At 41.7% G+C, this 26,223-nt stretch overlaps 1 protein-coding gene across 4 annotated transcripts in view; it reads right to left on the reverse strand.

The window, feature by feature from the left end:
* Positions 1 to 26,223, reverse strand: part of creb5 (cAMP responsive element binding protein 5) — a 300,756-nt gene that overhangs the window by 214,135 nt on the left and 60,398 nt on the right. For all 4 annotated transcript variants that reach the window (XR_004416368.1, XM_033047442.1, XM_033047444.1 and 1 more), the window contains one exon: positions 20,313 to 20,485. Coding sequence is in view for 3 of the 4 variants with exons in the window: in XM_033047442.1 (XP_032903333.1) it covers positions 20,313 to 20,485 (173 nt within the window). In the remaining variant the exon portion in view is untranslated. The remainder of the gene's footprint in view (positions 1 to 20,312; positions 20,486 to 26,223) is intronic.

Genomic DNA, 26,223 nt, shown 5'->3' on the forward strand with positions numbered 1-26,223 from the left:
ATTATGTTATTGATAGAAGCATTAAGTGTCACAATCTCCTACCTTGTTGATTGATAATTAATGGCAAAAAATTCCCAGGTCCCACATTTTGTTTTGAAAGAGACAATATTTATGGGTACTTTACGAAGAGTAATTATCAAAGCACAGTGAGTTGAATGAACTTATTGATTAATCATGAACATTATTTAAAAAAAGGTTTATAAAAGAATGAAGGGATGTGAGATTATATGTATTATTATATGCATGCATATTAGTGCTACCACATTGAGAAAATATAAACCAATGTTGCTCGGTTTTAGATAGATTTCCAAAACAGCTATTATAACCAAGCCAGGGGATAGTGTTTGCAGCTTTCAACAATTGAGCATCATATTGTACACCCATTAAAGAAACAATTTAATAAAAAGGTTTATGTCTGAACTCAAGCATGATAATTCATCTATGATTTGGCTCACATTCTCATTGACTTGTACAAGTCCTGACTTTAAAATCTTATTTATAATAGTGCTATGAAATATTTGAAAGAGGTTTTAAAATTAATTACAGAAGGATCTTATGCACTAAAACAAATGCAAACAAATCAGAAACGCAATGAAATCAGAAAATAAATCTCGGCAACATAGACAATAGACAATAGGTGCAGGAGTAGGCCATTTGACCCTTCGAGCCAGCACCGCCATTCAATGTGATCATGGCTGATCATCCCCAATGAGTACCCCGTTCCTGCCTTCTCCCCATATCCCCTGACTACACTATAAGAGCCCTATCTAGCTCTCTCTTGAAAGCATCTCTTGATAGACATGAGCACCATTTGAAAGATTGAGGTTAAGTGGTCACTTACGCCTTTTAGAAACATAGACATAGAAACATAGAAAATAGGTGCAGGAGTAGGCCATTCGGCCCTTCGAGCCTGCACCGCCATTCGATATGATCATGGCTGATCATCCAACTCAGTATCCCATCCCTGCCTTCTCTCCATACCCCCTGATCCCTTTAGCCACAAGGGGCACATCTAACTCCCTCTTAAATATAGCCAATGAACTGGCCTCAACTACCTTCTGTGGCAGAGAATTCCACAGATTCACCACTCTCTGTGTAAAAAATGATTTTCTCATCTCGGTCCTAAAAGACTTCCCTCTTATCCTTAAACTGTGACCCCCTAGTTCTGGACTTCCACAACATTGGGAATAATCTTCCTGCATCTAGCCTGTCCTACCCCATTTCTTGTAAAGACTGCTCATTAGAGATCTTGACTTCTTCCCTGTCATGTTAAATGTTGTCAATAGCTACAGGCATATACACCAAATAAAAAAGCGAGCCATTGCCATGCACAGTGTAGGTTTAGTGAAGAACAAACAGTAAGAATAGAAGAGGATCCAAATTGAAAATTGTTTCATGTAACTGCACAATGACTAAAGCCCCTGTCCCACTAAAGCCGCTGTCCCACTTAGGAAACCTGAACGTTAACCTCTGGTGACCTTGTGCCCCACCCAAGGTTTCCATGAGTCGCCAGAGGTTTTGGTCACTCGCCTGGAAAGCCTCGACCAAAGCGTAAGCTGCATCTACTGACCAAAGATCCTACAGGATCTTTGCTACCGACCGCACACACACACACACAAACACATTGCGAAGGTGGGGGCCAGGGACAGTGGAGGAGCACTGTCTGCGCGATGAAGAGGGAGGTAAATGGCTGCCACAGAGCACGGTAAGCCCTTTAGAGAATGCGGGAGGGAGGGAGAGAAGAGGAGAGAGAAGGGGGAGAGAGAAGGGGGAGAGAGAAGGGGGAGAGAGAAGGGGGGAGAGAGAAGGGGGGAGGAAAGAAGGAGTGGTGACAGTTTTAAGAAGTTTAATAAAGTTAGCGGGCATTTTACCTTCCGGCGGTTCTTCTAGGTCCTGAAAACCAAAGATCCTATGAGCCAATCAAAATGGCCGGTCAGTGAAGGAGATTGCCTTCGACTGACTGCCTGTAAGTAAATAGCGACCCCACTCCACTGGCTTCGATCAAATGGCAACCTATTTTTAGTCAAGGCCGGTTTTGGTTTTGTTGAAATAATTGCAGGAATATAAAAGAAGCCTCGACCATGCGGAAACCACTTTTGACCGTTAGGGAGAGTGACCAAAACCTCCGGGAGCCTTGGGTGGGGCGCAAGGTCACCAGAGGTTTCCGTTCAGATTTCCTGTGGGACAGGGCACTATAACATCAAACTGTTCAGACTTTTAACTATTAGAAAACTGATCAAATCTCTCACGGACCAAACTAGATATTGATGTGCAAATGAGACCTGGTCACAATTTTACAAATAACTGTTACATTCTTAGGATAAGGTTACATTGTTTCAGTCAAAGAGTGGAGTTTGTTGATGAGGCTGGAACCTGGAGCAAAAAGAAACTACTGTGGAACTCAGTAGTGTCTGTGAAGGCAAAAGGATAGTTGATGTTTTTGGGTCGAGTCCCTTAGGTATTCTGCTTGCAGATTACAACCCAACAATATGAATGCTGATTTCTCCAATTTTAGATAATTTACCAACAACCTCCCACCTCTTCTCTGCTCCCCACTTATACTCGCACCCACTCATTTCTTTGGTCTAACAATTCACATCCTTATATCATACCTTCTATCCTTATATCATACCTTTAGTCTTTTCTGGCCTTTGTCCAAACACCTACCTATCAACCCCCCACCCCCCGTATCCATCTAGCATTTTTAGTTCTGCTCCTCCTCCTCCTCCTCTCTTCAGCTTTCTTCTCCCACACCACAATCAGTCTGAGGAAGGGTCCTGACTTAAAATATCACCCATCCATATGCTTCAGAGATGCTGCCTGACCCACTGAATTATTCCACCACTTTGTAGCTTCAAAATTAGATTGGTAGAAGGAGTCAAAGGTTGGTACTGGTCTGTAACCAGTGGTGTGCCACAGGTTTAGAGTTTGTGGTCTATATTAATGATCTTAATGACAATATATTTAACGTGGTTTGTAAATGACACGAAAATTGGCAAGATAGTAGACAGTGAACAAAGCTATCTAAGTTTTCAAAGTTTTCTGGATCAACTAGGAAAGAGCGATAAGGAAGGCCAGGTGAATTTATCACGGACAAGTTTGACATGAGGCATTTTCGTAAGCCAAACTCGACAGGGCTTGCCCAACAAATGGGAGGGCCCTGAAGAATGTTGGAGTGCTGAGAGACATAGGGATACAAGTACATTGTTCCCTGAAAGTGGCCAGAGTGGTGAAGAAGGTATTTGGCACGCTTGCCTTCATTGGTCAGGGGGCTGAATACAGGAGTCAGGACATCATGTTACAACTGTGCAAATTGTTAGTGAGACTAAACATGGTGTACTGCGTGCAGTTCTGGTCACCCAACAATAGGAAGGATATCATTAAGCTGGAAAAAGTGCAGAGAAGATTCAGCAAGATGTTACCAGGACTGAATGACTTGAATTAAAAGGACAAGCCGGATAGGCTAAGAATATTTCCCTGGAGAGTAGGTGGCTAAAGGGTGACTTTACTGAACTATACAAAATCACGAGAGGCATAGATAAGATGAATCATCACAGTCTTTTTCCCTGGGTAAAGTAGTCCAGAATTAGAGGGCACGGGTTTAAGGTGAGAGAGGAAAGTTTTAGAGAAACCTGAGGAGTAACTTCCTCACACAGAGTTGGTGCATATATGGAATGCTTTTTAGTTTTATTTTTAGTTTAGAGATACAGCATAGAAGCAGGTCCTTCGGCAAACCGAGTCCGCGCCGACCATAGATACATAGACAATACGTTCAAGAGTAGGCCATTCGGCCCTTTGAGCCAGCACCGCCATTCAATGTGATCATGGCTGATCATCCACAATCAGTACCCCGTTCCTGCCTTCTCCCCATTCCGCTAGCCCTAAGAGCTCTATATAACTCTCATTTGAATGCATCCAGTGAATCAGCCTCAACTGCCTTCTGAGAGAGAATTCCACAAATTCACAACTCTCTGGGTGAAAACGTTTTTCCTCATCTCAGCCCTAAATGGCCTACCCCTTATTCTTAAACTGTGGCCCCTGGTTCTGGACTCCCACAACATCGGGAACACGTTTCCTGCATCTAGCGTGTCCAATCCCTTAATAATTTTATATGTTTCTATAAGAAAACCTCTCATCCTTCTAAATTCCAGTGAATACAAGCCCAGTCGCTCCATTCTTTCATCATATGTCAGTCCCGCCATCCCGGGAATTAACCTTGTGAACCTAGGCTGCACTCAATAACAAGAATGTCTTTCATCCAATTAGGAGACCAAAACTGCACACAATACTCCAGGTGTGGTCTCACCAGGGCCCTGTACAACTGCAGAAGGACCTATTTGCTCCTATACTCAACTCCTCTTGTTACGCAGGCCAACATGCCATTATCTTTCTTAACTGCCTGCTGTACCTGCATGCTTACTTTCAGTGACTGATGTACTAGGACACCCAAGTCTCGTTGTACTTCCCTTTACCTAACCTGACACCATTCAGATAATATTCTGCCTTCCCGTTCTTGCCACCAAAGTTGATAAATCCACATTATACAGCATCAGCCATGCATCTGCCCATTCACCCAACCTGTCGAAGTCACTCTGCATCCTCATAGCATCCTCTTCAAAGTTCACACTGCCACCCGATCCCCATACATTAACACCATCCTACACACCCCAGGAACAATTTACACTTATACCAAGCCAATTAACCTACAAACCTGTACGTCTTTGGAGTGTGGGAGGAAACCGTAGATCTCGGATAAAACCCACGCGGGCACAGGAAGAAAGTACAAACTCCGTACAGACAACACCCGTGATCGGGATTGAACCCGGGTCTATGGCGCTGCAAGTGCTGCAAGGCAGCATCTCTACCGCTGCGCCACCATGCCACCCGCAGAATGCTCTGCCAAATTAAGTGGTGGTGGCAGGTATAATGATGATGTTTAAAAGACACCTGGACAGGTTGATGGATAGGAAACGTTTAAGCATGCAGTCTAATGTGACTAGCTGTGTTAAAACCTGGTCAGCATGGACAAGTAGGGCCAAAGAGCCTGTTTCCATGCTGTATGACTATGCAAGGCTCATAAACCAAGAAGAGTGATTAACAAAAGATTTTGTAGCAATTGTCGAGACTTGGTTGAAAGATGTACATACAGAGCTGGCAATTCAACATTTAAGGGAATAGAATCTACAGAGAAGACATGGATTGGGATTTTAATGAGAATGTTGCATTATAATGTATCTTGGAATCTTCATCAAATGAGGCCATATGGATAGAGCTTTCAATAAAAAGGTAAGATAATCATTTTTGCTTGGGATTAATGTAGGAAAATGTCTGAGGCCAGGATCGATATGTACATAGAGAAGGAGGATAGATCAGGACTTTGTTAACAGGAAGTCCTGTCTGACAAATTGGACTTAATTTATCAAGGTGGTGAATGTCTTGATGAGGGTATTGTAAGTGATGTGATGCACATGGTCTTCAATAAGGATTTGATTGGTCCATGGAAACCACGACAATTTCACAAAGTGGGTCTGACACTGATGATCAAAAGAATAGGTTGATGGTCAAGGGCTGCAGTAATCCCTGGTGTACAACAGGGATATGTTATTATATGCATTAACAATGTGGATGTGAATACAGGAGGTATGATTAATATGTTTATTGATGAAATGAAGATTTCTGGTGGTTTGAGGTGAGTCTTCTTCTGGCACCTTACTACTTAAGGTGGAAAGCGAAATAGCAAATTGAATTTAATCCTGAAAAATGCGTAAAGCAATTCACTTTGAATGTATTAATAATGTGAGGATGTACACAATTAATAGTAAAGCCTGAAGAAGTACTGCCAGAGGAGAAACACTGGTGCACATAGAAGAGGCTATAGAATTGTCGAGTCATAGAGCTATAAGATGGGTACAATTATGACATTTAAAAGACACCTGGACAGGTACTGTTATAGAAAAAGATTTGGAGGGATTTGGGCCAAGTACATGCATGAGGGATGAGCTCAGTTAGGCAACTTGGTTGGCATGCACTAGTTGGGCTGAAGAACCTGTTTCCGTGCTGTATAGCTCTCTGACCCACCTTCTACCATTTCCTCTGGTAGCTTGTTCCTTATACGCACCACACTGTCGTGCAAAAAATAATGCCGATCAAGTCCTTTTTAACTCCTCTCCCCTTAAATCTATGCCTTTTAGTTTTAGACTCCTCTGCCTTGGTGAAAAGGCTACGGTCGTTCACTTATCTATACCCCTTCAAATTTTATAAACCTCTATATGGTCACCCCTCAGCCTCCCAAGCTGGGGCTTTTTTTCCCCTCGAGCCTCTCAGGCATCTTCTTATGACGCATACTTTCAAGATTGAGTAAAATCCCCGTAAATCTTTCTTCCATTCTTTCCAATTTAATTACATCCATGTAGAGTGGCAAAAGCTGAGCATAGTACTCAATATCTGGCCTTACCAACAACTTGTAAAGATTTTATATGACATTTCAACTCTTGTATTCAATCCCAACTCTAGTACTGACCACTGAAGGCAAGCGTGATAAACGCCTTCTTCACCATCATGTCTGCTGCTGTCACCTTTTTCATAAAATTATGTACTTGCATCCCTAGAGGACTCTTTGTTCTACAACAGTTCCCAGAGCCCTACCATTAAAGGGCCTGTCCCACTTGGCGATTTTTTTCGGCGACTGCCAGCATCATTGACTGATGTATCAGGGTCGGCGAAAGATTTTGAACATTTCAAAATCCAGCGGCGACAAAAAAATGTTGCGACACCTGAGGAAACACCGCACATCAATACGTCATCACACCGCATCATGCCGCGACTATTTCGATGACCTGATACGTCAGTCAATGATGCCAGCAGTCGCCGAAAAAAATTGCCAAGTGGGACAGGCCGTTTTCTGTGTTGGTTTGTCTTATCAAAATGCAACACTTTGCATTACCTAAATTTATGTCCAACAGCACAGGTAATAAAGTTAAGAGGGCAGGCAGTGTACTTGCTTTAATTAGCCAGAACATACCATATAAGGACCTTGGTATTCTTGTCCACAAATCCACGAATGTAACATGCAGGTGAGGCAAACAAATCATAATGGATTGTTGATCTCTAGTCTAAGAGCTTTCAGAACTGAAATATGTGATTTTTATGTCTTTGGCTAGATCACATCCAGAATACTGTGTACAATTTTGGTTCAAAAAAGTACTTGCCATAGATAATTGCAAAGTAAATTTACAAATTCTTGGGATGGTGGTTTAGCCATGTGAGTAAAGATTGGGTAGACATGACCTATATTCTTTATTCTTTGTTTAAACAGGCAAGAAAATAAGAAAAATAAGTAAACCACTCCCCTCTTTTCACTCGTGATCAGCCAATTTGGGATCATCTTACTAGGCCTTCCAGGGACTAGCGGACCCAGTGCCAGGGCAGGTGGTCAGAAACACTGGCATGTTACCTCCAGCTTGCCTCTGACTTCCGCACTTCCATGCATAGGTTCAGAAGTCTGAGACAAGCTGGCGAGCAAGGGGGAGACAACTGACGGTACTCTTTGGAGCCACTGGGCAGAGCGAGCTCATTCCAGCATTGAAGTACCATCGCTGTGTTGGAGCTCTGGAGTGCTAGGACTGCCGACTTTAACTGCCCTGCCGGGGAGCTGTGGTCTGCGGAGCTTCCAGCCGCGGGTGGCGCTGACTTTAACAATGCAGGGCCCTGGGATCTTTCGCCGAGGATTGCCGTGTTGGAGCTCCACCCAGCTCGGCCTGTGGACTTCGGGACCGTGGTCTCCGGTAGGAAGCGGCCGATTCGGAACTCCAAGCCACTGAGAGTGTTCTTCCGATGCCAGAGTTCCATCATCCGGCAAGAGGGCCTGAAACATCGGGCCGCCGTTGTGGTGACTGTGGAGGCCTCAATAGGCCCCGACCACGGTTGAACAAAGAGGAAGATGACTGAACTTTTATTGCCTTCCCTCACAGTGGGAAATGTAGATTCCGCTGTGGGGAGATGTTCATGTTAAATTCTATCGTTTGTTGTGTTCTTTTTATTTGTATGGGTATAGTATACCCATACAATACCCATACAAATCAGAGCAGCAGTGGTTCTATAAAAGGGTCCTGACCCGAACCATTAGGTAATGGTTCGGGTCAGGACCCTTTTATAGAACCACTACTGCTGCTCTGACAAGAATACTCATGTTCAAGTTTACATTTATTGTCACTGCGCCAATTGGTACAGCAAGATTTGAGTTACTATACCCATACAGATTCCAAATCCATGTTCTCCAGAGATGCTGCCTGTAACTCTGAGTTACTCCAGCACTTTGGGTCAGTTTTCCTGTAATGTGGTTTAAATAATAAATATTGTTCAAGACGTGACAATAACTCCTTCATTCTTCTACAAAAAAGTGCCTTGGAATCTCTATGTACATTTAAATGAGCTGGCTAGTCAATGCCTCAGTTTAATGTCACATCTGACCGAGAGCACTGCATTGAACCAACAACCTGCAGTTCTGTACTTAGATCTACAGAGTGGAGCATCAACCCACAAACATTTGACCTTGGAGCCAAGTGTCTGTCAATTTGGTCACAGCTAATAATTAGGCACGCAAAAGATTTAATACATTACTCTTGGCTCAATCTCTTTTCCCCACTGCATTGAATATACAGTTAAAATATATTAATAGTATGCACTCATGTAAATACAATCTCAGCCATAACAATTCAGCAACAAAAATTGAAGGAGAAAATGCGTTGGAGGTGTGAAGAGAATGGATGAATATTTTTTTTTTTTTAATCATTTCTAAAAAATGTTGTGTATGTTTTGACAACCTCAGAATTTTGTTATCTTGTTTTGTAAGTGTGAATAAATTCAAATAACTTTACCTCTGTAATATTAAGCTGTAATATTGACAATGGTTCATGTTCATTTAGTAGTTATTATGAGTACTAAAGGCAACTCCACATCATTACTTCATATGTACTACAATTATGTTTTGTGATTAAATGTGCAAAATTATGTTTTAAAGTTTTAAATGTGGTTATTGCTATCCTCATTTTTTCTGTTGAAGTTTTGAATTTCCCACACAGGCCATCTGCTATCACAATAAGAACAGACATAAACCTGGAACCGCACACACGAGAAAAAAAACAATATTGACACTTTCTCAAATTAGGTACTGGCCCAGAAATTACATGGGGAATATCACTGGTTGCTTGCTGTAATATTGGCAGAATACCAGAGAAATGCTACAGTCAGCTGTTTGTTCTGTTTCTCCAGGGTTTCCACCATTTTCTTGCCAAATTTGCAGCAGGAGACAATGGAAGTTCCATACATTTCAGACCTGGTATGTTCTGTTCCAATTTAACATATAAATTATACATCTGTGCATGTTTAATTATTATTCTTGTCTTTTTCACTGCAATGTAGTAATTAAATAAATTCATGCACTACTGCTTTTCTAAGTGGTGAGTGGGAAGTCTTTTGTTTTGCTGAACTTTGATTATATGATTGCAACAGTCTGAACAAAGAATATAAGAATATCATTCATGTTAAAACTTTGCTTTGTTTTGATTTTACATTATTATTGTTGTTGTCGTCACTGTTATCATTATTATTATTCTGTGAATCCTTTTGAGTTCAGGCGGAAAGACCAAATCTGCTCCAAAAAGGTTAAGATAACACAGCACTGATTAGAAAAGAAGACAGATGTTATTACACACATTTCACTAACATAACTTTATTCATATGAACAAAGTCATTTGTTGATTTTCCATTGAATTCAAAGTTATATTAGGGTGGGGCATAATTAAATGGCCCTGTACCAGAAACATGCTAAGTGAATATTATTGTGGATAATGCACAGAAACTTGTGGACTTGTAATTTACTCTGCACAGTGTGCATGAGTGGAAAGGCTGGAGCAGAGATATTTTACCCCTTGTATTTTAAATGCATTGGACTGGGTTTTCTGGAAATGCTGTGCTGCAGAATCTAAAGACTCCACAAAATGTCACTCAAAGTGTAATTGAAAGTATGCGGTTATAGATGAATCCATTCTGCTCTGTCAATTTCAATCTGCCATGTCACTGACACAGATCACTGACTTGTGCTTTTACAAGCAAACGCTGACTGGAAATTTTGTTGTCCTCGGTAATAATCAAAGTGGGGACAACGACAGAGGATGTTTCCCTGTGCCTGAGGCAAATAACATAAAACTAAATATTACTGAAGTGTTACAGTTCACAGCATTTAAGTTTCTCATTTTGAAGAGGCTACTTAACTACCTACCCGACAAACTATTTCCACCATTTTCAATTTTAAATATGAAAAGAATATATTTCTAATCAGTGACCTGCGATTCACATCAATCCTTTTTAGAGCCTTCTAAAGTATATGTAGGTCAGCAGGTCAAGTAACACTACATCTATTCAACCAGTTTAACGGAAGAATCTTCAGTATGATATGTACAAATATATTTTACATCCAGGAATGACTGTTGAGAGTTCAGGTGAAATATTAAAATGTTAAAAGTCTCAAATCCGACCCCAAACATTCCTCTAAACAGTCAATTACTAGATTAAGTGGGGCTGTGAATGGTGAAGCTAAGCCCCACTAATACTGCACCCGATTAGCCACTAATCCTCACAGAGGAAGCAGGTTGCTCATTTCCACGTTTCAATAAAGTTGGACAGTTTCACATTTAACCAGATTTTGAGTTTGATCTTTATTGGCTGCTTCAGTCAGGCCTTTGGAAATGATCAACAACTGAAAGGAGATTTCAGCTTGAAGGAATGTGGCGTTACAGCACTGGTCATGGGCCAGGGGGAACAGATATGCTTCCCCACCCCTGAAATCCTCTCCCTTGGATCACACTCCACAAGCATCATCAAGCATTGTACATCCCATAGGGTTATAATTGGAACACCTAAGAATGGAACCTCACCTCCAACAAGCAGATTTAGACTTTTAACCTTTAGACTTTAGAGATACAGCGCGGTAACACCAAGTCCTCACAGACCAGTGTTCACACTCATACTATCCTACACACTAGGGACAATTTTAATGAAGCCAATTAACCTACAAACCTGCACGTTTTTGGAGTGTGGGACAAAACCGTACCACCCAGAGAAAACCCACGCAGGTCACGGGGTGAACGTACAAACTCCGTACAGACCTCACCCATAATCAGGATTAAACCTGGGTCTCTGGCACAGTAAGGCAGCAACTCTACCGCTGTGCCACTTGTGAAAGGCCTTCAACTATGGAATGTGCCTTCGACTTCTTCATTTGGTGTCAATGAAGAGCTGGAGTAACAATGACAGGTGTTGCCATTTATTTAACTTACTTTGCCCAAAACTGCTTTGTTATTGCTACTATTAGCAGGAGTCACAAGGTAACATGTTTGGAAAGAATGAAAAATCAGAAAAATGCCTGAACACAAACCCAGTCTCGAGAATAGTTTCCTCAAGAAAATGCAATCTTCTGGGGTAACTTAGTAAGTAGAGTAGCAACTGTGGAAGGAAAGGTTAACGTTTTGGTCAAGACCCTGTATCAGGATTGAGAGTAGAGAGGGAAGATAGCCAGTATTATGAGGGGAGGAGGAGCAAGATGAGCCAGTAGGTGATTGATGGACCAAGGATGGGTACAGGATGACTTTAGGCATTAGACTTTAGAGATACAGCGCCCACAGTAGTAGAGTTGCTTCCTGAGTTCCTCCAGCAGAGTGTTTGTTTGTCACAATCACTGTGATAGCAAACCCCCAATGAACAATTTATTTCCGACCATCATGCACAAAGAGTCTTCAGAAACTTTCTAATCAAAGCAGATCTCACATTATCTGGTATTCCTCAAAATAAGGCATGTCAAGGGGGCCATGAGTCAACAAGCCTGTCCATTTCTTCAAGAGGTACATAATGTTCTAAAAATATCAGCAAAACTAACTGACATGAACATGAGTAACCAGTTGGCTGACTGGAGTACCCAATAAAATGGCTGGTTTTGCAGAGGACATGAGGAGATCTCTTTGTCCAAATATTTTACCCTGGACCAGAAGCTCTATTATTTCTCATTGAGCTGTTGCCAATGTACAATTCCAACAATTGTGGGAAATGATGGAGACTAGATTAAGCTATTAGAGAAACATGAAATAAATGCTTCACCACAGCAACTCAGCAACAGCAGTCACAATTATTTCCATCTTTCAGCACCAGGCCTGGCAATACAAAGAAGAGAAGGAGTAAAAATAAGGAATTGCAGATGTAGAAGGGTCCCAACTCGAAATGTCACCTATCCATATTCTCCAAAGATGCTGCCAGACCCATTGAGTTGCTCCAGCACTATGTGTCCTTTTTTAAAGAGGAGTAGTAGTCATTCAACCCTTTGTGCCTGCTCTGTCACTCAATGTGAACAAAGGCTAATCCTCTACCAAGGTGTCACTTCTTTACATGCACCGTGCATCCCCTGAATTCCTTAGAACCTAAAAACTTCCAACAATCTCACTCTTCAATTACAAATCGATTATTTAAAAGAAAAGAACATTGTTATCATGACACTTAATGGTTTCTGGGTGTCTGAGGGGATAAAGAAAGGAATAACGGAATGAATACAGAGGATATAAGGTTTCTTCTTCCTCGGTTGGTTCGTGTTAATCAAGACAGATATTGATTAACACAGTACATGATAGACATTTCCCTAACCCAATAATACAGTAACCAATACATTGTATTCAAATGGAGCTTCTGAAAGGAAGCAAACATAGCAACATGTGCCCAGATATTCAAGAAACCCAGACAAGGCTCAACACTTAATCCAACAACATCTAGCAAAGTAAAGCTTTGCAACAATATTTACAATGTGTATGTCTGGTTTGCATTCATCCAATCTGTTTCATTCAATTTACACCTAATTGTCAGAATCTGCAGATGTTCCATTCTCTTCCTGCAACTATTATCTAGGCTCTAGCCAAACTGGCACCTTTCTGCAGCTTGTCCCATTTCTGCAGAAGGCACATTTAAATTGACCAAATGGCCTAGCTGCCCAGAAGCCTTTACTCAATTTTATTGTTCTGGCCTCTCCAATTTGGCCAGAATTAACAATAGGGGTGGTCAAAAATGCATTTGGTACATTGACCATCAGTCAGAGTATTGAGGAGAGAAGTTGGGAGGTCATGTTGCAGTTCTATAAGATGTTGGTGAGGCCGCATTTAGAGTATTGTGTTCAGTTCTGGGCACCATATTATAGAAAATATATTATCAAGCTGGAAAGGGTACAGAGAACATTGACAAGGATGTTGCCAGGGCTAAATGGTCTGAGCTACAGGGGGAGGTTGAACAGGCTGGGACTCTATTCCTTGGAGCACAGGGGAATGACTGAGGAAAGTTATCTCTTTCAGAGTTGTGAGTCTGTGGAATTCTCTGCCTCAGAGGGCGGTGGAGGTCGGTTCTCTGGATTCTTTCAAAGAGCTTGATAGAGCTCTTAAAGATAGTGGAGTCAGGGTAAATGGGGAGAAGACAGGAACGGGATACTGATTGTGGATGACAGCCATGACCATATTGAATGGTGGTGCTGGCTCGAAGGGCCGAACGGCCTAGTCCTGCACCAATTGTCTATTGTCTATTGTCTATTGATGAGTGGTGATCTTATTGAGGTGTAAAAAATCCTGAGAGGAATCGATGGTAGATGCACAGTGCTCCTTGCCCAGAGTAGGTGAATCGTAGAGAAACACCAAACAAATTGAAGTCTTTCTTTCTGTTTTAATTACAGCAGCTTATTTATTGCACAACAAACTGAACCATTTTATTTGGAAAGTTACTCTGAGTCAAATCTAACTAATAACATTGTTCCAGAACAAAAAAACTTTCAACAGATATTAGATTTTATAAAATAATGTATTTTCAGCTTTGGCAGACTTCAAAATGAAGTCAATGTTAATACAAAATAATAAATATTAAACAAAATAAAATGGACCTGTGTTTTGGGAGTTAGCTGGCCACTTACCAAGTTTTATTCACAAAAGTGCTTTGTTTCTATACAATGCACCTAACGTAGTCCGTGTAATGATAATTGCATTACTGCAATGGTAAGAATACGAGCACCTGTATCATGCAGACATATTTCATGTAATTCACTCAAGGGTGATTTTTAATGAATGACCCAACCAGTCATGCATGCTTGCTGTCACTTTCCTTGTAAGATCAGCAGGCAAGTATTAACAAGGGCCAGGAACAAAGATGTTTAGTTTTGTTTAGTTTATGTCATGTGTACCAAATTACAGTGAAAAACCTTTGTTGCATGCTATCCAGTCAGCAGAAAGACAACACATGATTACAATCGATCCATTTACAGTGTATAGATACATGATAAGGGATCGTTTAGTGCAAGGTAAAGACTGCAAAATCCGATCAAGGATAGTCCGAGGGACATCCAAAGAGGTAGATAGTAGTTCAGCACTACACTCTGATTGTGGTAAAGATGATTCAGTTGCCTGATAACAGCTGGGGAGAAACTGTCCCTGAATCTGGTTGTGTGCGTTTTCACTCTTCTATAACTTTTGCCTGAAGGGAGAGGGGAGAAGAGGGAGTAGCCAGGGTGCAACCCATCCTTGATTATGCTGCTGGCCTTGCCGAGGCAGCACGAAGTATAAATTGAGTCAATAGAATGGAGGTTGGTTTGTGCGATAGTCTGGGCTGCTTCCACAATTCGCTGTAATTTCTTACAGTCTTGGATGGAGCTGTTCCCAAACCAAGCTGTGATACATCCTGATAAAATGCTTTCTATGGTGCATCTGTGGAAGTTGGTGAAGAGGTTGGTGTAGAAGGTGTTGCCATGAATTTAGAGGGAGAGGAATTCTTAAGGTAGCGGAGTCTAATGTTTTCTTGTTGGTTCTAGAGAAAAGCCCATCCGGTTCCTCCTGTCTACCAGGAGATAGAATAAATAAAACTATTTGGCTCTTGTGAGCCTCTTCCAGTCCACCTATTCTATCAAAAAGGTTCAGTTAAGATTACAATTGACCTCTGATAAAGTTGTAAGTGCCAGATTGCAAAATCTATGATAAAATCTCCTCACAGGGCAAAACAGAAAGGAAGATGAATCAGAAGTGATAAATTATTTTGTAAGAAATAAGAGCATGAGTAGGACATCGAGCCTGCTCCGTCATTCAATAAGTTAATTCCATAAGTTCTTCTCATTGACTTTCCTGCCCTATGCCCATAAACTGTAATTTCCTTACTGATTAAAAAAAATCTCAGCTTTAAATATACACAAGGATTCAATTTCCACAACTTTCTCAGACAAAGAATTCCAAAGACTCAAAATCCTTTAGAAGAAGAACAATTTTCTCATCAGTCTTAAATGGGCCAACGGATAATTCTGAAGCAATGCACGACGGTCCTCGACACACCCACAAAGCAAAACATTAATGTCCAGATTATTATGTTTCATTAACATTACCTTTCACTCTTCTAAACTCCAATGACTAGAGGCCTAACTCATCCAACCCTTCCTCACAAGGCAATCCCACCATAGATAGGATAATTTGACTATGCATTATCTGTAAAGCTTCTATATAATTAACCTTTCCTTTAATAAGGGATATATTTTCCATGATCAAGCCAATTTCAGATCCAATTTACCAGCTCCCTGCAGATTCCATGTGACTTATTCTTATGGGTCTTATACCAAGACGGGCCTGGTCAAATGTTTCACTAAAGATAATCTAGACAATTTATACTACCCTATCTTCATCAATCATCTTTGTCACCTATCCACCTGTGGGGGCGCCGGAGAAGGGAGATGGCGGCCCAGCCAACAGTCTGTTCGTATTTTTCATTCTTTTTGTTATTTTTAGCGTTTGTTTAAAGTTTGTTTTAATGTTCTTCTGTTTGTTTTATGTGGGGGGAGGGAGGGGTCGGGGGAAACTTTTTTTTTCAGGTTCTTACCTTCCCAGAGAGGTGATCAAGTTTCGGATCACATTCTCCGGGCTCTGCGGCCTACCATCGCTGGAGCGGGAAGCCACCTCGGACTGTCGTGAGCCCCACTGCTGGGCACGGACTTACCATTGGAGCGGATCCCTTGCCTGGGATTGCTCCCACTGCGGCCTGTGGACTTACCATCAAGGGCTCACAGTCTCGGGAGAGGCTAGTCGGGAGCACCAATGCCGCAGAAGGTTCGTCCAGCCCCGACGCGGGGTTTGATCGCCTGGCGTGGGGGAGCTGACATCCCCCCGATGCGGGAGCTGAATGCCTCGACGCGGAGGGCCCGAACGCCGCTGCCTACAGGACTCAAGACCGTCCCGTTAACAGGGGGGCTCGAGGCCCCCGACCAAGGAAGAACAACAAGGGAAGGACTTGAACTTTATTTTCGCCTTCCATCACAGTGAGGAATGTGTAGGAGTCACTGTGATGGATGTTTATGTTAAAATGTGTTTTTGAGTCTGTTGCTTTTTTAAATTGTATGACTGACCTGGCCAGTGAATTTCACTACACCAATTGGTGTATGTGGCAATAAATGAACCTTATGAACCTTATGAAAAATCTCAATCAAATTTGTGAAACAGGACCTCTCCCACTTAAAGCCATGCTGACTATCTCTAAGAACTCCATGCTTTCCCAAATTAAAGAAAATCATGTCCCTAATAAACAATCTCCAATAATTTACCTACCACTGGGGTAAAACTTGCTAGTCAATAATTTTCTGGGTTTTGTTCCCTGTTGCCCTTCTAAAACAGGCAAAGTCCCTGTTGCCCTTCTAAAACAAAGAAACAACATTCGCCCGTTTTGCCTGAATCTTTCACTCTGGTAAATCCATTTTAAAATGTCAACAGGAACTGGTTAGAAAAATTTAAAGAAAGCTTTTAAAATAATTGCACAATAATATTACTGACAGTAATTACTAACTTAAATAATTACCTTTCAAAATATAATATAGGAATACGTTAAAACATACAGCTTTTCAATTTTTAAGAAAAACATTAAAAGGTCATTCTTCACTTGATGAATTGTTCCATATCATCAAATGTTTGCATTAATTTAAGATGCATTATAGATTAAAAGATATTTGAACTATGTGCCAATGATCCATTCCATTTGACGTGACATTGTTTTCTAATGGATTTGCTCTAATATATTTGCTCATTTTTATATATATTAATTCAAGGGATGAGGGCTTAATGGGCTGAGCATTTAATTGCCCATCCCCAGTTGCCCTTGAAAGTAATTTCCTCTTAAATACAGTGTATATGTATGTTGATCATTATCCATCAAAAAATGTTAAAGAGCTGTTTACTGATATGCTAACATTGTTTTATATTAAATTAAACAGAAGGTACAGGTGCCTTCTGACTGGTACTGTGCAACCATTTTTTAGATCTCCTTGATATAGGGCTGGTCTTAAGCCAATTGGACCAATTGCTCCCAATTGGGCCCCACGCCTAAGGGGGCCCCGTGCTAGAGTAATCTACTCTCGACTCGGGTAGATCTACCCTGGGTGAAGGGGGGAGAGAGGAGTGGAGAGAGAGCAGAGGGGTGGAGGGAGAAGAAAGGGGTAGACGGGGAGTGGGGTGTGAGTGGGAATAGAGAAGGGGGAGAGGGGGAGAGGGGGAGGTGGGTCGTTCCCTCACGGTCCCGGGGCAGCGCTCCCGCCCCTCCAGTCGCCGTGCTTTACGCACACAGCCCCGGCTCCACCCCTCTCTCTTCCCGGGAAGACACGGGGTTGGAGCAACGTTTACAAACCTCGGCCTCAGCTCACACCCGTCCGCCCGGACCCCGGCATCCGCTCCCGCTGCCGGCCCTCGCCCTCCCTTCTCTCATTCCCTTTCCTTCCTCCCTTCCCTTCTCTCCTTCCCTCCATCCTTCCTCTCTCTCTTTTCCCTTCTCTCCTTCCCTCCCTCCCTTCATTTTCTACTTCCCCCACTCCTCTCCTTTCTCTCCCTGCCTCCCTCCCTTCTCTCCTTCCCTCCCACAAACACACACATAATGCACAGACAACTAACACACACACATCATGCACAAACAACTAACACACACACAACTAACACACATACAACTAACACACACACAACTAACACACACACACGCAACTAAGTTAGGATGGGGCAGAAGCCCAAAGGATAGGATGGGGCTGAAGCCCAAAATTTAATGCCTGGACTGGTTTTTCGCCAATAGTTATTGGTTTTCCAGGATTTAGTTAGTTGTTTTTTTTTCATTTCACAGTCACTAAAACAAGTGATATTGTAACTATGTACTTTTCAGAGGTGATCTACATATTTTGTTTGTTACTTGTAGGCTTACATGTATGCAATTTTATATTAAAATGTAGCTTAGATCTGTTTGGTCCATTAACTCGCAGGCACTTTTTAAGCGCACATTTTGATTACTTTCCATTCTACCATGGAGATATTGTATTGTATTGTATTGTATTTTAATGACCACACAGCCAGGCTGGTGGAATTTGTTATCAGTACAGCTCGGTACAGGTTCCAACATTTCATCAAACATTAAACATATAACATAGATATACATACAGACAGACACATTACATAATACATAAGGGCCATGCTTATTCTTATTCCTCACCGTACAGAGTTTAAAATGTTAATTGCAGTGGGAATGAAACTGTTTTTGAAGTCTATAATAGACTTTATTTCTATTTCTATGATTCTACTGACCTTGGCTGGGAACCTGGGGCTCACCAAAATTGTTCCCAATTGGGCCCCGCACCTCCTAAGGCTGGCCCTGCCTTGATGCCTTTTGTTAAGGCATGTTAGCACCACAACCATCATCTTCAACGATTTAGTAATAATCGGCAACCTTAATATGTTAGTAACAGAAGGAGCTTTGCAATTTTTCAAAGTAAAGTCAAGTAAAGTATCCTTTATTGTCATTCAGACATTTGTCGGTACGAAATTGTATACCTTGCAGTCATAATATAGAATAAAATAACAAAACACACACTTAACACAGTTTAACATTCACCACAGTGAGTCTACCAGGCACCTCCTCACTGTGATGGAAGGCAAAAGTCTTAAAGTCTTAAAGTCCTTGTTTCTTCCCTCCCTGCAGAGGTTTCTTCCCTCTGCATAATAAGCAATATATATATGAGTAAACTCAAGTCAGCCTGCTACCTCAGACTTACTATCAATTGTTTTGCAGAAATTATAACCAGCAGCTAAATCTTTTTCTGTCTTATTCATCATGGTGGTTTAAATTTTCTGAGTGTACAAGCATCTTATCTGAAATATATTTTGCTTGGGTCGGCATCTAGTGTTGGCAGAAACTACTTTGTTGAAGTCTTTATTAAACAACATTTGTAACATATGTTTTGCACTCACTACACTACAGAGAGATAATAAATGTATAAACTTCAATCAAAAGTGGCAGCTGAAACGTCATTCTGTTTACACAGTCCTGCAGAATGTTTTTTAATTCAATATGTGGAAAAGGTAATGGAGGAGAAAAGTTAATTAAAATAATCGTTGTGCAAAATGAAGTCATAATTTTTTTAACAGTCTCTATTAATTAAAATGAAATAAATCTGAATCTGAGTCAGCCCCAAATCTTCCAAAGCAAAATTGTGTTGAGTGTGCCAAGTAAACGCGAAGAGATGATAAAAGGAATAATAATCCAGGGTGAGCAAAGATAGATCAAATAAAATAAGTTAGAAAAAGATTTATCTGGAGGAAGTACGGTATAATGCAGAGTAATTGTCTGAAATTATCACAATGCTTTCACACCCTCCCCTTTCCCACTACCAAAATCATGTTAGGGTTCCCTTTTCTCTCACTTTCCAGCACATAATCTTCCCATACTCTGCAATATCTAGCACCTCCAAATGTACTGCCACCAAGAGATGCATCTTGCCCACTCCTTCTCTTTCAATATTTCGAAGGAAGCATTTCCTCACCTTTTTCTTCACCTTTGCCCATTCTCCTTCCTACAACACCATCCTGTACAACCATAGGAGATGCAACACGTGCCCTATTACTCCTTCACTTTCTACCAAGTCCAGTCCCAAAACACACCTTCCATGTTATTTACTTGTCAAAGCATAAATTTAAGATACTGGAACCAATTATCACAATATTGTCTCAGTTACACCGGTCATTTGTGATGAGCTAGCAGCATAATGATTACAATAAATAATAATATTCAAATGCTATCCATTAAATATTCAGCTCTTAGAACAATGCTATATTGAATTCACATTTCCATTCCCAAATCTTCCTTTAACTGTGATTATGTTTGAAAATTATACAACATCACACTTCTTTTCAACAGCAAAACTTTGACTGGCAGGTTTGTTAGCAGTTATTCAATTAATCACTTACCCTATTTGCCTGTTGGTGGAAGGTGCTTGGGTGATCACTGAATTGGAAGTTGGTGAAGGCATGGCTTGCTGATTTACAATTCCGTTGTCATGGTTTGGCATCCGAGTGGGAGTAAGCTGATGGGCTGCTTGACCTGGCATTGCCCCTTGCACTGACCCATGCACTGATATGTTCTGAAAATAAAACAAATATGTTGATTACAATGAAAAAACAAATGATGTAAAGAAAAGCCTTCTATTATCTATGTAACATTGCAGAAAATGCAAAGTGTTTACCAACCCACTCAGCATGTAACTTGTTGAACTTGGGGGAGAGAAACAAAGTCAAAGTCTCAGTCAAATGTCTTCATCTGAACTATAAAAGTGAGAAGACACACATATTTTAAATTATAAATTGGAAAGATAGGAAGGAATGATGAGAAGAAGTAATGTCTCTGTTAGAGTGCAAACCAAGGTTATCGAGATAGCAATTACTCAATAAACCAGTAGTTAGAAAGAAATGTGGAAATCAGAAATAAATTAAAACAGAAACGTTGAGTCACATAGGTGGAGAGAAAAAATCAAAATGGTGGTGATCTGAAATTGTTAAATTCAATGTTAAGTCCTGAGGGAAGTAACATGCCCAGATGGAAGATGGGATATTTTTCCTTGAGCTTACATTGAGCCTTGTTGAAGACTGGCAGTGGGATGAATTGATTGATTGGCTGAATGATTAATTGAAAGATTCAGCATGGAAACAGGGCTTTTGGCTCACCGAGTCCACATCGACCATCGATCACCCGCTCATATTAATTCTATGTTACCTCACTTTGGTATCCACTCCCTACACACTAGGAACAATTTACAGAGACCAATTAAGCTAAAACCAAGCCATCTTAAGGGCCTGTCCCACTTGGGCGACCTAATCCGCGAGTTCTGGCAAGTTTGCCCTCGACTCATAGAAACATAGAAACATAGGAAATAGGTGCAGGAGTAGGCCATTCGGCCCTTCGAGCCTGCACCACCATTCAATATGATCATGGCTGATCATCCAACTCAGTATCCTGTACCTGCCTTCTCTCCATACCCCCTGATCCCTTTAGCCACAAGGGCCACATCTAATTCCCTCTTAAATATAGCCAATGAACTGGCCTCAACTACCTTCTGTGGCAGAGAATTCCACAGATTCACCACCCTCTGTGTGAAAAATGTTTTCCTCATCTCGGTCCTAAAAGATTTCCCCTTATCCTTAAACTGTGACCCCTTGTTCTGGACTTCCCCAACATCGGGAACAATCTTCCTACATCTAGCCTGTCCAACCCCTTAAGAATTCTGTAAGTTTCTATAAGATCCCCCCTTAATCTTCTAAATTCTAGCGAGTACAAGCCTAGTCTATCCAGTCTTTCTTCATATGAAAGTCCTGCCATCCCAGGAATCAGTCTGGTGAACCTTATCTGTACTCCCTCTATGGCAAGAATGTCTTTCCTCAGATTAGGAGACCAAAACTGTACACAATACTCCAGGTGTGGTCTCACCAAGACCCTGTACAACTGCAGTAGAACCTCCCTGCTCCTGTACAGCATGGTCGACACGAGGTCGTAGGAAGTCTTCATAACTCTCCTTCATGCTCGAGAGTGGTCTCCGTGTACTCGAGGCCTCAGCTAGGTCGTGTCATTTTTTTCAATATGTGAAAAAATGCGCACGAGTAAAAAAAGGTCACCATGGAAAAAAATCAATACTTTTTTTACTCGTAGGTTTAGTCGTAGTAGGTCGTAGTAGGTCGGCATGTTAGTCGTAGGTAATCGAGGGTAGTCGAAGATAGTCATAGATAGTCTTCATCATATTCGAAGGGAGGTCGAAGGGAGTTCGTCTTCACTCTCCACTATTCGGTGTCCAATATTCCCGAAGTTAGTCGAAGCTAGTCGTAGCTAGTCGAAGCTGGTCTTCAACATAGTCGAAGGAGGTCTTCTACATAGTTGAAGGAGGTCATTTTTTTCAAACTCTTCTAAACTCGCCAATTAGGTCCCCCAAGTGGGACAGCCCCTTTAGGGATGTGGGAGGAAACTGGAACACCTGAAGAAAATCCAAGCAGCCACAGAGAGAACATGCAAACTCCCCAGAGACAGCATCCAAGGTCAGGATTGAACCCAGGTATCTAGCACTGTGAGGTAGCAGCTCTACCACCTGCTCCACTGAGCTCCCCATGATGATGGAGAATTAAAATGGCAACTGTAAACTCGGGTTTATCCTAGCTGAATGGAGGTATTCTGCAAAGCCATTGTCTTTTCTGTGTTAGATTTCTACAGTGGAGTGACCATCACATGCAATGTACTCAGGTGGAAAAAGAACTATTGAATGGTGTCTCACCACTGTTTGGAACCTTAGATGATGGAAAGTATTAAGATAAAGGTAGGTGTCAATATTTTCAACAGTTGCATGAGGAAGGGTTATGCAAAGGGAAGTAGTTGGTGAGGAAATTGGGGGAGGCAGGAGAGCAATCCAGGGAGTTACAGAAATAATGGCCTCTTTAGAACAGTGAAAGAGAAAAGAAGATGTATCTAGAGGTGGAATTATATTATGATGTTCTATGGGAGTAAGCGGATTTATATTGGATATTAGTCACTAACGTTCCCCAAGATAGAGATTGAGATGTCAGAAATTGACAAGCAGATGATCTACCTGAACAATGCTGAACATCAAGATTTCGTTAAAATTGCCAAGATGACTTGTTTTTCTGCTCTCCTCACTCTTCCCAATACTTCCACCTCACCTCCTCCTAATGCACAACCATTGCCTGAGTTGGTGTAGAATTTCCAAAGTAGGTCTCTTGTCAGAATTTTATACAATTTTTTGTAAATCTTCTGTTACATTTCATAACAATCTATTAGAGGGAACTTCAATATAAACCAAGAGCGGAATCTTGTCAAAATATACAAAATAGATCAGTTGCAGAAATGGCAAATGGAGTTTAATCCGAGCAAGTGTGAAGTGTTGCACAGGAGGTTGAATGTAAGGGGAAAGTATACAATTAATGGCAAAACCCAAACAGCATTTATACACAGAGGGAGGGAACTTGGGGTCCAAGTCCATAGCACCCCTGAAAGCACTAATACAAGTAGATGGTGGGAAATAGATAGTGATAAAGAAGAGTATGGTTTGGATGGCTTTATTGGTCATGTATAAGATTCAAGAAGTCATGTGAAGGCTTTGGAGAGGGTACACAAGAAGTTTACAGGATTAGAAGGTATTTGCTATGAGCAGAAGCTGTACAAACTTAGATTGTTTTCTTTGGTGCATTGGAGGCTGAGATAAAACTTGATAAAAATACTGGACAAAGAGGGACCCGTTGAGTCCCAGCATCACACGGGAGGGCTCGTCCCCCAATTCCAATGTTGGTGGTCAGTGGGGGGGGGGCTTTCTGGAGTGCTAGTACGGGTGTTGTGGGCTGAAGGGACTGGTTTCCAGAGGGCTAGTATGGACATTGTGGGCCAAATGGATTATTGGGCTGGCAGCTCAGTCACTCAAGCCTGTTGTGCTGGCAGCTCACTCACTCACGGCTGGTGGGCTGGCAGTTGACTCACGGCTATTCCTTGAAATTCCATTTCAAGCAGGGTGCAAGGCCACCAAATTCAAGTGCAGTTTCATACCATTACAAGCAGGGTGCAAGGCCACTGAAGACAGTGAGTCATGACCTCTCCCTCCTCCATCTTGCAGAGACTGAGCCACGCCCACACTTCTGGGTTTTATAGTTCTTCCCCCCCCTCCCACCAGAAGGGGCATGGCCTTCATGGCGTGATTGACAGGAGAGAGAATCTCAACATTTTTTAAACACTAATAACTTTTATTTTTCATCGATGGGAAAAAGCCTTGGCACCTGATGAGCGGAGGGGGACTCTGAGTAAGATGGCCATAAATCACAGCCATACGTGGTAGCGCTTTTTCTAAAATCAATATAAAGCGCAAACAGGAAGTGGTCAAGATTAAACTTTTAATTATATAGAAGGCAAGGCAACTTTAATTAGGCAACACAGCATTAGCATTTCCAAACCAAAGGCAACACAGCTTTAGCATTTCCAAACCAAAGGCAACACAGCTTTAGCATTTCCAAACCAAAGGCAACACAGCTTTAGCATTTCCAAACCAAAGGCAACACAGCTTTAGCATTTCCAAACCAAAGGCAACACAGCTTTATCATTTCCAAACTATATTTTCAAACCAAATTAAGGACACTGACAGGTCAGTAAAACCTCTCACAGTTTAGTATACATGTGTTCAGTGTTATTCACAGCTCAGACTGAGAGACGTGACCGTCTCGCTCCCCCATCTTGCAGATACTGACTGAGGCACTCAACACTTCCGGGTTTTATAGTCCCTCCGGAAGGGGCGTGGCCTTCAGGAGAGAGCATCTCAACATTTTTTTAACATTTTGTATTTTTCATCGATGGGAAAATTCCTCTTATCCTGCGCAGCAGAGGGGGACTCTGAGTAAGATGGCCAAAAATCACAGCCGTAAGTGGCAGCGTTTTTTCTAAAATCAATATACAGAACAATGGGAAGTGGTCAAGCTCAGACTTTTAGTAATATAGATATAAATATAAAATTATGCGAGGCATAGATAGTGTGACAGTTAGAATATTTTTCTCAAAATGGAAATGTCAAAGACAAGAAAGCGTAACTTTAAAATGTGCAAGGCAAACTTTAAAGGAGTTATACGGGGTAAGTGTGTATACAGAGAGGGGTGCCTGGAATGAGTTGTCAAGGGTGGTGGTGAAGACAGACACAATAACAACATTTAAGAGGTTTTTTAGATAGCCATATGCAGGGCCGCCTTAGGAGGTGCGGGGCCCAATTGGGAACAATTTTAGTGAGCCCCAGGTTCCCAGCTAAGGTCTGTAGAATCATAGAAATACAAATAAAGTCTATTATAGACTTTATATCTCTATGGTAGAATGGAAAGTAATCAAAATGTGCGCTTAAAAAGTGTCTGCGAGTTAATGGACCAACAGATCAATTTTTAATATAAAATTGCATTCATGTAAGCCTACAAGTAACAAACAAAATGTGTAGATCACCTCTGAAAAGTATATAGTTATTATACCACTTGTTTTAGTGACTGTGAAATGAAAAAATAATAATTTAATTAACTAGATTCTGGGAAACCAATAACTATTGGCGAAAAACCAGTCCCGGCATTAAATGTCAGGCTTCATCCCCATCCTACCCTTTGGGCGTCTACCCCATCTAAACTTAGGGTGTGTGTGTGTGTGTGTGTGTGTGTGTGTGTGTGTGTGTGTGTGTGTGTGTGTGTGTGTGTGTGTGTGTGTGTGTGTGTGTGTGTGTGTGTGTGTGCGTGTGTGTGTGTGTGTGTGCTAGTTGTCTGTGCATTATGTGTGTGTGCTAGTTGTCTGTGTATATGTGTGTGTGTGTGTGCGTGTGTGTGTGTGTGTGTGCTAGTTGTCTGTGCATTATGTGTGTGTGTGTGTGTGTGTGTGTGTGTGTGTGTGTGTGTGTGTGTGTGTGTGTGTGTGTGTGTGTGTGTGCTAGTTGTCTGTGCATTATGTGTGTGTGCTAGTTGTCTGTGCATTGTGTGTGTGTGTGTGTGTGTGTGTGTGTGTGTGTGTGTGTGTGTGTGTGTGCTAGTTGGCTGTGCATTATGTGTGTGTGTGTGTGTTGGAGGGAAGGAGAGAAGGGAGGGAGGGCGAGAAGGGAGTGAGGGAAGTAGGGAAAGAAGGGATGGAGGGAAGGAGAGAAAGAAGGGAGGGAGGGAGAGGGAAGGAGAGAAAGAAGGGAGGGAGGGAGGGAGGGAGAGAAGGGAGTGAGGGAAGTAGGGAAAGAAGGGAACGAGGGAAGGAGAGAAAGAAGGGAGGGAGGGAAGGAGAGAAAGAAGGGAGGGAGGGAAGGAGAGAAGGGAAAAAGAGAGAGGAAGGAGGGAG

Source organism: Amblyraja radiata, chromosome 2, assembly GCF_010909765.2.
Source record: "Amblyraja radiata isolate CabotCenter1 chromosome 2, sAmbRad1.1.pri, whole genome shotgun sequence".
Taxonomy (NCBI): Eukaryota; Metazoa; Chordata; class Chondrichthyes; order Rajiformes; family Rajidae; genus Amblyraja; species Amblyraja radiata.